This window comes from Caretta caretta, chromosome 21, assembly GCF_965140235.1.
Source record: "Caretta caretta isolate rCarCar2 chromosome 21, rCarCar1.hap1, whole genome shotgun sequence".
NCBI lineage: Eukaryota > Metazoa > Chordata > Testudines > Cheloniidae > Caretta > Caretta caretta.
In genome coordinates, this window is record NC_134226.1 from 8001078 (window position 1) to 8014949 (window position 13872).

Below are 13872 nucleotides of genomic sequence, written 5' to 3' on the forward strand. Positions count from 1 at the left end.
AGAGCGCTGCAAGTGTGCTAGGTACATTCCAGCCAATACGGAGCCAACGAGCTGAGATCATTCAACCTGCCCTTAAAAAAAGTGGCACTGAGTACAACTGGGAACTGAGTGTCCAGATCCCACAGGTGGTTTTGAACAATCTCAGCCATGAGATTTCCCCCAGGCTGAAGGGTTGAGGTTAAGTCTAAAGTTACAGGACAGGATTCCCTGAGTGGCCATTGTGACTTGGTAGCAATGTACAGGGTGACGCAGGGGTAATTCAGGCCCACATTGTACATCGATTATAATGACTAATAGAAACCCTGCCAACCCAGAATCTCCTGTGGCCTTGTTACGTTTCCCTTCCATTGTAGCGGGTTTCTGTAACTGTGGGAGATCCGTGATTATCTAAGATGCTCAGGTAGCCTTCTACTCAGCCATTTCATCATTATTTGTATGGGGGGAGTGCGTGGGGGCCAAGTCTTCACTGCACAACAGGTGTGTTTTTACATCCAGGTAAAGGAGACCAGGGCTCTGGTAGTTTTTACCTCGATGTAGCTAGTTGAAGTCACCCCTATACCCTCCGTCTGGAGTTGGCCTCAGCTACCTTCGGTGAGGCAAAAACTATGTGTGCCTTGTCCCCACGGTAGGATTTTACATCGAGAGAACTCACAATGGAATAACGCACAGCCTGAGATCAGGGCCGCCTCATGCTGGGCACTGTGCAGAGTCATGGACCGATCCTGCCCCAAGGAGCTTGCAGCGGAGATGGAAATCCATTTGCAGTGGATAAGCAATAATACTTCTGTCTGAGTCAAAGTTATCAACCCCCAGTGTTTGAGGGTTAGAATGCATTAGGCCCCTCCTCCACTCAGCAATCCCTCCATCTAGAATCACCACTATGGTTTGTGGGATCAGTTAATCTGGACAGCACTTTAGGAGGCAAGGGGAAGTGAGTGCCATTAAGGAACCCTGAGATTCTGCTTAATTCCCTTACTGCCACGGGGCAGGTCAACGCTATAGGTTCCAAGACTACAGGGGCTTGATTTCCAGAAGTGCTGGGTACCTGGCTGTCCCCTTGTCTCTAATCAGAGTTGTGGTTAGTACTTCTCAAAGTCAGGCTCTATATAAACGCGAGATCCTTATTATAGCGAAGCCTTCGGTGAAGCAGCAGCCAGTGTGCTGGTACGCTGACCCTGTCTTTGTTGCTCTCTCCTGCAGGTCACTGGTGGTGCAGTATGTCTTTGTTCCTAACCCCTGAGCCCAGCAGGAAGTAGCAGCTGGTCCCTGGCACTTGTTCCCCTGAGAGATGTCTGCGACCAGAGGCAATGGAGAGCACTGGAAGTCTTTGGAGTCAGTGGGGATCAGCCCGAAGGAGCTGGCTCTGGCTGAAGCCCTGCAGATGGAGTATGATGCTCTGTCCCGCCTGAGGCAGGACAAGGAGGAGAATCAGGCCAAGCAAAACACTGACCGCTCCCTCATTTCCTGGGATGACCCGGCTCTGGATTATAACAAACCCGCTGTCAGGAATGACTGCCACAGCATCAAATTAATGCGAGGTCTCTCTGGCTCGGATCCCACCCTCAACTACAACTCCCTCTCAGTTCAAGGGAGCTCGAGAGCTCCTGGGACCAACAACACTACCTCATCTGTCCTGCCACCTGAGCCGGAGAACCAGCCTTGGCTGAAGGGCCCTCTTGCCAGTGACTACTTGTACATCTTTGATGGCTCAGGGGAACACTTCCTCAGCGAGCCACTCAACGGGACCACGGGCCAAGATGGGTCCCCCAAGAAGCTCTCCCCTCCCCCACTGCCCCCTCGCCTCTCCATCTGGAGCTCCTCTGAGGTGAATCACTCTTCCCTCAAAAGCTCCTCACTGTCCTACAAAGGGCCCCAGCCCAGAGACATCAACATGTTCTCCTCGGCCCACGAGCTGGCTGATGGAAAGCTGCTGGCCCGCAGGATTTCGGAGGAAGACCCCTACGGCACCATGGACTACGACGGCATCAATGACGCCATCACCCGCCTCAACCTGAAGTCCACGTATGACACCGATCTTTCGAGAGAGGCCACCTGGGGCTGGAAGGAAGGCAGGAGCATCTTTGAGAAGGAGACCACTGGAAAGCCAGTGGCTCGGAGCAAGACCATGCCACCCCAAGTCCCTCCCAGGACCTACGTCTCTAAATTCAGCAACCGGAAGAACGTGGCGCCCAACAAGAACCGCAGGATCTCGGTGGATCCGGTAAGAGGCTTTTGGCTTTCTCCTTAGAGGCTTGGTTGAGACAAGCAGGTGTGAATCCCACCCCAATCCTAGGCTGCTCCTACCCATTCACAACTGCCCTTTCTAAACTTGACCTCTAGGATTCAACTGGGAGTGGGTTACACCTCCATTAGTGACCTCACAGGGTTGTCTTCACTGCATTGTGCACCTGAGTCTGAGGTGAGATTTGATCGGGCTCCCTGTGCAGGGGTCAATGGGGGAAGAAGTTGCTGGCTTAGCAGGGCAGGGCTCATGGCATGCCTGTGAACTAGCACTGTGCACAGCTGAGGCCAGGCCTGCTGCTGGAGGATGGTCTGCTAGAATAGATAGCCAGGGAGCAGACGTAATCACAGCGAGGCAGCAAGAGCCAGGAAAGTGATGCATACCAGGGGAGCCGGGATGTGGCCTTGCACAGAGACAGCCTGACCTCCTCAGGCTTTTCTCTGCATGCAAATAATCTGTGTGTGTGTCTCTCTCTCTCCCCTCTCTTTGTCCCCTGACTACTGTAGGGAAACCAGCTTGACTCTGGCTCCCGGTGTCATTCTGTGTTGTCCAATGTGTTGTTTACGCATCTTTATTAAGGATGTCTGTGCACTGGCTCAGGCCCCTTTCCCTGGGGGCGTCAATAAGATCTCCTTCCTGAAAACACATTGCCCAAGAGGTTCTGGATCATGAGGCTGATCAGCCTCTTGTAGCAGCAGGGGAGAAGAAATGCAAATCCTGTGACAGCAGCTGGTTGTGATATTGCTATGAAATGATCCGCCCGGATGCTGGAGACCTCGTGCACATTCCCCTCTTCCCAAGCCTCAATTCCCTCTCTCCTTTCAGTTCAGGCAACGTCTGGGCCTCACTGTGCAGTTCTGGGTGTGGCCACAGCCACCAAGTGAATTTGTGGGACTAGGCAAGGCTTCTCAAACTCTTCCCTAGTGTGAACTGCAGCTAAACCAAGGGATGGTCTCATGATTCCTTCCCCTCCCATCACCCACTTCCCCTGCTATTCCCACTTGCATAACTTCCCTGGGGCAACTACAGCCATTGCTGGCATCAGAAAGCAATAGGGGGAAAGCATTCCTGTACTTATGGCAGCTGGAAAGAAGGATGAGGAACTGGCACCTTGTGATCAGCTGGGTCTTTGCAGATCCTGAGCAAAGTGCTCCGCACGCCGCAGTTTGACAAGCACTGGTCGAGGGGAGAGTCTGGTCTGAGAGTCCTTTTCCCCAATCTGTACCTGCTCTTCCCCCCACCAGGTACACCACGCCCGGTGGTGATAAACCTTTTGTCACAGAATGCCGGGATCCTTATTGTTGCAAAATTGCCATGGGGCCTCGATGGGCCATTGACCACCAGGGTTCAGAACCTTGATTTTAAGACTCAGCTGCAGGTCTCTAGCATCCAGACCTACAATGCCTTTTAAAATCTACCCAGGATCATTCGGGAATCCATCCCTATTGATTTGGGTTGCTACCCCAACAAACAAAGCTTCTGTCCGGGGCACTTTGGCACTGCCCGTACATTGCTGCTGGTCAGTGGCCTGTTGTGACACAGGCCTCTAGGTCCTTCCTTGAACTGCGGCCTTGAAGATTACAATTGTTTGTGCTATTTATAAGGTCCGGGGGAAAGTCCAAGCTAAAAGTGGTGTCCAGCAAAAGCCTTCCCCAGCCAGGCAGGATCTGCATCTCCAGCCCTGACAGCTCTATCTGCTCTTCCCGGTAGTGAGGCTAACAGCTTGTGAAATGTCACAAGATCCTCAGGAAAGAGACTGGAGTCTCCTTGTAAGCAGCAGTGTGACTGCTTTCCTGCCAGGGGTGGAGGAGGGTACTAAAATATCCTTCAGATCCAACCTTGCTTTCTTCCCCTGCCATCCCCTTTAAAATATATATATTCCCGGGCCCTTCCCAGTGCTGTCCTAGCTGGATTGCTGCTGGAAAGGGGGCTGCAGCACATTCCTTCCCAAGACTCTGTGGCTGGGGATATCCCCTCCACACCCCAGCACAGGGTATCAGCAGGCAGCGGCTAATCAGGGAATGTGTGTGTGCGGAGGGGGCGGGGGCGGGTGAGGATCCTTCTCAGATATGATGCAGAGGACCATGCCTCCAGGACTCGAGGGATATAAATACAAGTGAAGTCGCCTTCCCTGTTAAATCTTGCAGGATCCCTCTCTCCTCAGTCAGTGAAAGATGCAGCTGGGGGCCGCTCGTGGGGGTTATGTAAGTCACTCTCTGTTTAATCGGAGCCAGACACTAATCATGAAAGAGTATTAAAATTGTCTTTAGCGGCGGTTGTGTTCTCTCCCTTTCTCTCCCTCTCTTTCGCTATTTGGCGGGTTAATTGCTCTGACAGCGAGCCCATTGTTTGCTCAGAAAGAGCAAGCGAGGCTCTGAGACCCGTGCACACACACGCACACACGGCGTGAGACTGAGCGTGGCACTCGACAGGCTGCTGCATGCCCAGCTGGCATTCAGGAGGGAGGGAGAGAGAGATTTTAAACAGGTGGTAGGGGAATGGGGGCCCCTGCTGGAACTGATACCCCTTTGGGGGATGGTCCTCTTGGTTCATGGTTCGAAGCACCAGGAATTTTCTTCGTTAGCTTTTGATGTTTGGATGTGCTTTGTTTCTACGGAAAGGCCACGTAGTCCAGAGGGGAGGGCACCAGGCTATTTGTGGTCTATTCCTGCCTCTGCCTTGCTGCATCACCCTGGGCAAATCACTTTGCCTCGTTCCCCCATCTTGTCTATTTAGATGATAAGTTCTTGAAAGTAGGGACTGTCTCTTACTATGTGTATGTACAGCGCCTAGCGTAAAGGGGCTCTGATCTTAGTTGGGGCTGCTAGGCTTTACAATAGTACAAATACTAATATGGGACTGTGGAACAGTCACCACTAGGAAAGCGGGGGAAGCCTCATTGCTTGGCTCTTTTACAAGTAGACGAAAAGATCTGCTCTGGTTCAAAGGAATGAGTTAGGGGCAGTTCTCTTGCCTATGTTATACAGGAGGTCAGACTGGATGATCACAGTGGTCCTTTCTGGCCTTGGACTCTATGAATCTGTGACTAGCCGTTGTGCTGAAAATGCTCGTGAGGAACTGTTCTCCACTGGTCAGATGGGACCTGCCAGAGCTTTTCTATCCCTAGTTGTTGTGACTCTGATTCTCTTCCCCTTCTCTGTCTTTGTATTAACACGACTGTGAAAATAATTGTGAAGCCACTTGTAGCATTCACTGTTCTGGTGCACAGGGTGGGATGAACTGCTTACTTCATAGGCTTATACCTGCAGTGTAAAGCCCAAGGCTCTATGGCACTTGGGAGGCCATTGGTGGCTTTGTGCCAGGCAACTTGCCCTTTCCCAGCCGGTTGGGCTGCTGGAGACTAAACTGCCCTGCAGTACAAGTGAGAGTAGCTTGAGAACTGTTCTAACTTATGCCAGCAGAGAGCATCTCCATCCGCTGGCCAGGAGTACTGGGGTGCCGGTCCTAGGCCAGCTGAAGATTCCCCTAAGGAAAAGCAGCTTTTAATCCCCTCTGTGCTGATCCAGTAACGCACAGGGGCATTTGTGAGGTCTGAGGATCTAGCCTCTTGTGTGTTAGCTACATAACTCCATGTAGTAGATGTTCTCTGTGTTCAGTAGTAATAACATTCTGCATTTCTCTAGCATCCTCCAGCTGATCATCTCCAAAGCCTGCGGGTGGGAGCATAGTCTTGTAGCAAAACTGAAAGATGGGCATTCCTGAGCTCCTGGCTTCCCCGCTCAGCTCGGCCACTGACTCACTGTGGGAGCTTGGCCAAGGCCTATAAGCCTAAATTTTGAATTGTCCTCAGTTTTTGGGTGCCTAACATGAGCGAACTGGGGCCTGATTTTCAGAGGTGATGGACCTGCAATGAAGCCAGTGGGAGCAACGGGTACTTAGCACCTCTTCAATTCAGGACAATGTGTCTCCAGCTGGGCACCCGAAACTGACAGGCACATTTGAAAATCCACCCTAAATGCTGTACCCAAATTACTGTCAGGAATAGAATCCAAGAGTCCTGACTCCATTTCTTGCTCCACTTTGCCCCTAGAATATATGTGAATGGGAGCACTTTTCAGTTCCCCTCCTCCCCTGGTCACTTTTGTTTCCACTGGAAAATTGGGGTGACCAGGGGGAAAAGGGATGAGTGCGGGAATACTTTTTTACTGGAAAAAACCCTAGAATTTCAATGCAAATGAAAATTTCCTGCAGAAACTTTAATTTTGGTTGGAAAGCCATTTTTAAAAAAAATTATACCATGAAAACATTTCAACCCACTCTAATTACTGTACTCCTCCTTGGCATGCTGCATCTTACCTTGCTCCCTAGTCAAAGGAGAAATCCCTAGGAATTTCCATGAAATGCATTAGCCCCTCTCTTCAGTTTGTAACAGCGATGCTCAGAGAGGAACAGTCTCGGCAACAGTGGCAGTAACACCACACCAGCTTGTGTCTGGCTGGGAGATGAATTTCCCAGGCCTCTACCACTTTTGCCCACAATCCCTCATGGGGCCAGCCAAGTTGTCCCACAATGCTCAGCGAAAGCAAGCCCAGAGTGACCAAGTGAGCTGTCATAGACTATCAGGGTTGGAAGAGACCTCAGGAGGTCATCTAGTCCAAACCCCTGCTCAAAGCAGGACCAATCCCCAATTTTTGCCCCAGATCCCAAATGGCCCCCTCAAGGATTGAACTCACAACCCTGGGTTTAGCAGGCCAATGCTCAAACCACTGAGCTATCCCTCCCCCATGAACCATGGGATGCGCACCCAGAAATCTTTGCGTCTCTCACAACTGGATCCAGCGAAAGGGAGAGGAACCATGTCTTTGTCACCCAACTTGAGGGTAGACTGCTGTGAAGACATAGCCTATGCATGTTACGGGGGTGGGGGGGAGGGGGAAGGGAATAAGAAGCATCCCACAGTGACTTGGAAATGAGCTCAGCGGAGTGGGAAATTGGAGCCCTTCCACTCCACTGGCTGCTGTTTGCGTGAGCCTTGTTGCTACTATCTCTCTATCACTTGCTCTCTTTCCCTGTTAGGTTGCCTCCCGACCGCACTCCTTAGCTAATGGCTATGAGCTGTTTGAGGTCTCCGAGGAGAGGGATGAAGAGGTGGCTGCTTTCTGCCACATGCTAGATGTGTAAGTACCTGGGAGGGATTGAGACGTGTTCAAGCCGTCTTTCTGGGGTCTCCATGAGTTAACCTGTCCTACAGCACAGGCCATAACTCAGAGGTCCATCAGTGCGCGGGTGGCTGAAATGCCCTGGGGATTTAATTACTGTGGCTTAATTAATCGTGGGAGAAGGAAGACATGCTTTTTGTTGTCTCTGCTGTTTGTGCTGCGTGGTAGCTAAGCAGTGGCGCCGGGGAAGGGTCATTCCCGGGGTGCAAATGATGAAACAACAAGCCCATTTGTGCTGGGCCCTGATTGGAATCCTTGGCACAATTCTGTGCAGAGCGGCGCAGGGGAGGAGGGTGGGGGTGGCGCCTAGTGGTGTTTGAAAGCTATAAAAGAGGCATTCGGGGAGACAGCATAAGGATGCCCCTTTCCGCTCTCTTCAACACTTTGGGGCTGGGAGAGCTTTATAGAGGGACAGCATGGGGAGATGGTAAATATCTTCTTAACACTCAGGGCTCTCCTCCCTAACAAGGGAGATTGACGCATGTGGGTGAGGGAAGGAGGGGGAAGCAAGAGGGGGAACTAAGACAATTTAGGACTCTCTTAGGTGGATGGTTTCCCGACATAAGGAGCTGAATGCACCAAGGCAAGCAAACAGAGGCCTGCTGTCTGGCTAGCTGCACTATCAGTTGGTTTCAAGTCAATATTAAGTATGATATCGGTGATCCCTGCTGGCCACCTGTGTAGCTTAGTCATTGCCAACCGGCAATTTCCCAGAGGTGTTCCAGCCTCAGTTCTGGAGTGGGAGGTGGCTTTGCAGCCATGCATAAGGGGTGGCTTGCAAGGATGCACAATGGCTCATGGGAGAAATGAAAAACAGGTGATAGAGGCAGGTATCTCAGCTAGAGAGAGAGGGTGGAGTCCAAGACACACCCCTCCCAAGCTACAGGCCTGAACCGCTTGGAGGAAGGTGGTGCTGATGGTGACAGAGAAAGAGGGGAGCAGGAGGACTTAGCTGGCATGGGCCCGAGGAGATGGAGCTCATTTTGGGCCAGGTCAAGCTCAGGCTGGCCATGAGAAACCCGCGAGGAGACATCGAAGAGTCAGGCCGAGATGCAGGACTGCGTGGAGGGAGGCGAGTTGGAGAGAGAGCGGTAGATGGTGGGAGTCACTGGTGTTGGCCCTGTGAGCCAGTGAGATCGCTTGGAGCTGGGTTGTAAAGGGAGGAGAAGAGGCCAGGAGAGAGTCCTCTGGTGCCTCTATGGAAAGGGGGAGAGAGGATTGGGAGAATCCACCACACAGTGAGGGATAAAGCCCTTTGTGGAATGGGGCAGGGATCTCTAACTCCTCTTCTGCCTGCAGCTTGAGATCCGGCTACAGCACCAAGGACTATTCCCTCACCGGCTTTGTCTGGAGCACGGTCAACCTCAGTTCTGAGCACCTGGGCCACGGCATCAGCCTGAAGGTGACCGTGGTGTGCGACAGTGTGCAGGAACCGCTCACTTTCACCTGTGACTGTAAGTCCCTGCTTGGGTGGTCAGTATGGTGCTATGCTGACCCCGTGTCCACCTGTGAACACGGTATCCTCGTGTGGTGAGAAACCCACACCTCCGCCGGTCCCCACAGCAACGAGGGGGCTAAGATGGCTGCCATTAGCAGCTAAAGCAGTGGTGTCTTCTGCCTCGTCCTACAAATTCATCTTCCAGCTCCTATGGGACAGACATGATCCTGGTGACAGTGGCTCCTCTCCCAGAGGAGAGCGTGTCTGTGTCGCTCCCATGGGCAGATATGTGCTAGAGATGGGGCCCTCACATCTAAATCCTGGGTTCTGAATTTCTCAAAACCCTGTGATGGACAGCACCAAATGCTGAGTCCAAGAAGGCCAGAGGGGGGTTGAGATCCAGGTGCAGATGTCTCAGCTCGTTTTTACTCTCCATCACTGCATGTGCACCAAGGTCTTTGGTCCTCTTTTGGATGTGGTTGCTTGGATACGACTAAGGCAGATAAGCCTTCAATTACAGGGCTGATCCGAAGCCCACTGAAGTTAACAGGAGTGTCTCCACTGACTTGGATGGGCTGCTTGTGGCCCAATCAGCACGCAGCTGCGGCCCATGTGACACCTTCAGGGCCATACGAGTATTATATATATTGTGTGGATGTGGCCCACATAACACACAGAGAGCTGCATATGCAGTTCACAATGGTAAATAGGTTGAGAACCACTGCCCTAGGCGGTGGCTCGCCGCATGGGTTAGACGCTGCCTGGTGTCTTGCCAGGCAGGAACGGGGCACTGTGGAGGCAGCGTGCACTTCCTCGCGTGACTCCACCTCCAGCCAGGTGCAGAGAGGGATTGTGGGGAGCAGAGTCTTGGTCACTGATCAGAGAGAAGCGGGTGGGATGGGGAGCCCCAGAGAATCGTGGCCTGAGGCTCTCGCCCTGCTGGGTTTGTTCCCTCCCCACCCCCACAGGCTCCTCCACGGTGGACCTGCTCATCTACCAGACACTGTGCTACACGTACGACGAGCTGCTCGGCATTGATGTGGACGACTTCGTGCTCAAGCTCTGCGGCCTGGAAGAGTTCTTGCAAAAGTGAGTGAGCAAGCGGTGGCCAGCCGGCCGCACATAGGGACCTCAGCGAGCCTGCCCTGGTGCAACCAGAACACTCCCTGGTGTCCGGGGGAGCGGTGGGTGGTGGAGAGCTGTCGAATCCTTGCTGTGCTAGGGGCAGGGAAAGGGGAGCGAGCCTCCAAACATCTTCCTCTGTCCCCTCTTTCGTTTGTCCTTCCTTTCATGCTCCTTTGCATGTTCACATGACAAGCCCTGTGGTTGCTCTTGGGCCCAGCCCCTCCCACTTTCCCTGGGGCAGCGCGTCACCTGAACGGGTCGGGGCTGTGCGACAGCTGGTTTATCAGAACACAAGTCAGGAGTCCCCTGGATTATTCCGTTTCCTGCCTCCCGACATCACTGGGGACTCTCCTGCCAAGAAAGGCAAGAGCCTTATCCTCCTGCTGCAGGATATAAGTAACTCCCCTTGACCCCAGGCGCTGGGGAGCTCATGTTTGGAGAATATGAGAGTGGCCAAGAAAAGCTCTTGAAATACTTATAAAAATCCTGATGATACTCCGCAAAGTGGCTGGGGCAGGCAATCAAGTTGAGAGCTTAATTTTTGGTATTTATTTTTAAGTGGCTGGCAAAGGGCTGCCAGCTGGAGCCAGCTGAACAGGGTACAAAGAAATTTGGAGGGGGAAGGGAATTTTGAAAAAGGCTTGGTTTTGCCAAATTTTCCTGCTGACAATGTTTTGCTTTTATGATGAAAACCCCCAAATGTGCTGGTGCTTCCTCCCAGTTAGGAAGCTGAAAAATGTCAAACAAAATGCAACTTTTTGTTTAAAGAAGAAGAATCCTTGGAGGGGAAATTTTAATGGAATATGTTTGCCCAGCTGTGGTGCGAGCCTGTTTAACCTTTATGGAAGGCCTGGGACACCTGAAACGACCCCAAAGCTTCCCTCTTCATTAGAGATGAAGGCCCACAAAAAAATAGAGGCCAGCAAAACATATGGACAAATAAAGTGTAGGGGTGGGTCTGAGGTAAAACGAAAGGGGGAACCAGTGGGGACTGAGGAACAAAGAGATTGTAAGTTCTTTGGGCAGGGACCGACTCTGTTCTGTATTTTTACAGCACCTAGCACAATGGGGCCTGGTCCATGACTGGGTTTCCTAGGTGCTACAGCAACACAGGTAATAAATAATCCTGTGGGGAAAGGTGCCACGGTGACTGACATCCTCTGCGTAGCCACAGGACAAGTGTGAATGCAAGATTTCCCATGCTGCCCTGTGACGTGTCTCACCCGGTCTAGGAGGGAAGAGATTTCGTTCAGTCTCCATGGCCCGTTCTGTCCTTCTTGGGGTAGCTAGTTAGTTCTAGTGGCTAGTTTTTGTGATGTGGACACGTATCCTTTGGGAACTAGACTGAGACCCACCTTCTTGATTTCGCATGGGCCACCAAACAGCCTGCAGGTACCAGCCTGAGCTGGTAGTGAAAGCCTCCTTGCCCCTGAGCCATCTGCGGTCCCACACTTTGGCTTTTTCCTTTGCTAACTCTCATTTTGCAAAACAAGGATGCTCAGGGGGACACTGGAGCACTGGCTGGCCAGTGACTGAGGTCACCCCTCTTGTCATTCATAACCATTAAGTGTCAGTCTCTCCATGACAGAGTTACTCATAGTTGGTGGGACTTTAAAGGTGGCTTTAGTTTTGCTTCTTCAAGCAAAGTGGCTTTAGTTTTGCTTCAGAGCTTGTGGCCTAGTAATGATGCCGGAGAATGCGAGCTGGCAAGTGAAACCCCCTATTATCCTGGCTGGGCTGTCAGTGAACAGACTTTTAAACCACATGGAGTCCTCAGCAGAGGATGGCTAGGAGCGTGCAGGAGACCAGATCCAAGGGAATAAACCCCCCAGACCAGTTTGCTGTCCAGCATGGAAAGCAATAAAAGCTTTCTAGTCTCAGGGCTATTTCCTGTTCCTCTGCAGCCCTGGCAGGCTGTACCGTAGCTTTAACCACAGACTGGCTTTCTCTGCAGTAATGGAGGGATGAGTCTGTATGTAAATGGCTTTGAGAGCAAAGTCTCAGGTTTGGCATTACTAGACTCCCTGAAACCACAGGTTTTAGCCCCAGCAGGGGCTGCTCAGCCTTTTAGCCTTCCCAGGTAGAAGGGTTGAGTACTACTGAGGTCCTTGACTGCTGCACATGGGCATTAAAGATCGCCTGGTGCTTTTTGTAATTGCAACTGTTTGCCCTGATACAAACTTCCCCTCCCTGCTTTTTGACATTGCCTCCACCCCAGAGGTTGCTGCATTTCATGGGTGGAGGAAGTTTTTTTTCTGTAGATAAGCTACCTGTAAAGCTCCTTAGGATGAAAGGCGTTCTCTGGGTGCAAAATCGTATTGATGTAACATACATGGCCGTATGGGCAAATAAAGTATCTCCTGGTAATTACATACAATAAACCAGAACAAGCTGCCCTAAGGATCTGACTCTGCTTCAACAAAGTCATTGGGAGCTTTGCTATTGACTTGACTGGCCACAGAATTAGGCCCTAAAGGGGCAGTGGAGAAGTCTCCTTGTGCAGGGGCATCTCCTGGTTGGCTCCATTCCAGCCATTCCCTGCCCTCTGCAGAAAGGGTGTGATTAGGATTGGGCACAGGGTGAGGCCATGCTCCTTGTGCGCCAGCAAATCTTGCCCGGCTGGCAGAATGGCCCTAGTTGCTCCAGCCCTTTAAAGCAGCCCTTTGTCTTAGAATCACCTTTGCCCTGTTTTCCATCAGCCCCGAGCTCGTGCGTGGCTGAGGAATCAGCCCAATATCTATGATTGTGTGTGTGTGTGTGTGTGTGTGTGTGTGTGTGTGTGTGTGTGTATTTTAGAAAGGGCCGTGTGCAAACCATATATATTAAATAGCCATATTTACCAAAGCAAATAGAAATATGACCTATATAGAAAATCTCTTCGGATGATTGCCATTGCAACTGCAGTGGATTGCTGGAAATGCCTCTCTCCAGGCAGAGTGTGGCCAGCCTTGAGGGGAAAACTCTGCCAGTTGAGAACTGACAAGATCATTCCAGCCTCGGAGCTAAGGGACCAAGACAAGCTGCAAATTCCCCTCATTAGCTGCTGGGCTTTTTCTACTGATGCTGTCAGCGTCAGCAGAAAAATTGTCTTCCTTTGTGTATAATGAGCCTTAACCAGAAGCAGCCTCCCTCTGAAAAAGTAATTTACATCAGATGAGGGAATGATGCTCCCGACTTGTCATCTGCAGGCTCCTCTGGGGCTTTTTTTTTTTCTTAAAAGAATCTGGTGTACTGTTACAAAAAGAGAAGACAGCTTTTCTCTCATCCTTGCATCCAAAGCACAAACTGATTGCAGAGGGTGGCAGAGAAAGGCAATGTTGAAAACTTTTGCACAGGCACAAGAGGGTGTCTGATGTCAGGTTTGCTTCAGGGAGGGAGGAAGGCTGGTCTTGTGGTTAAGGCACTGAGCTGGAACTCAGGAGAGTGGGATTCCAATCCTGGCTCTGCCACAGACTCACTCCCTGTGTAACCTTGGGCAAGTCACTTCATCCCTTTCTGTGCTTCAGTTCCCTATCTATAAAAGAATATGTAATATTTTCTTTCTCCTACCCATTGTCTGTTTAGATTGTGACCTCTTCAAGACAGGGGCTGTATCTTATGTGTATTTACAGCACCTAGCACCGTGGGGAGCCGATCTCGGCCCAGGCATGTTGGGGCTAGAGTAATACAAATAAGTCCTTTTTTCCAGCTATCTAATCGACATGCCCGGCTCATCACTGCGAGTCTTTGCACACATTTGGCAACAACACGGCTCGTCTTTGCTATGGGCTGTGTCCCCTCTTGGCAGGGAACAGCAGTCTTGGGGATAGAGCAAAGATATTCCCCATCTTCCCCCCTTCCCCCCCCCCCACACACACTGAAAGGTCCATAATGAGCTGGGGTGGGAA

At 51.4% G+C, this 13872-nt stretch overlaps 1 protein-coding gene across 4 annotated transcripts in view; it reads left to right on the forward strand.

Annotated features, from left to right (window-relative positions):
* Positions 1-13872, forward strand: part of PIK3C2B (phosphatidylinositol-4-phosphate 3-kinase catalytic subunit type 2 beta) — a 74965-nt gene that overhangs the window by 22816 nt on the left and 38277 nt on the right. For all 4 annotated transcript variants that reach the window (XM_075122019.1, XM_048826359.2, XM_075122020.1 and 1 more), the window contains exons 2-5: positions 1201-2221; positions 7280-7380; positions 8722-8876; positions 9829-9949. In XM_075122019.1, coding sequence (XP_074978120.1) covers positions 1289-2221; positions 7280-7380; positions 8722-8876; positions 9829-9949 — 1310 coding nt within the window. In that variant the 5' untranslated portion in view covers positions 1201-1288. The remainder of the gene's footprint in view (positions 1-1200; positions 2222-7279; positions 7381-8721; positions 8877-9828; positions 9950-13872) is intronic.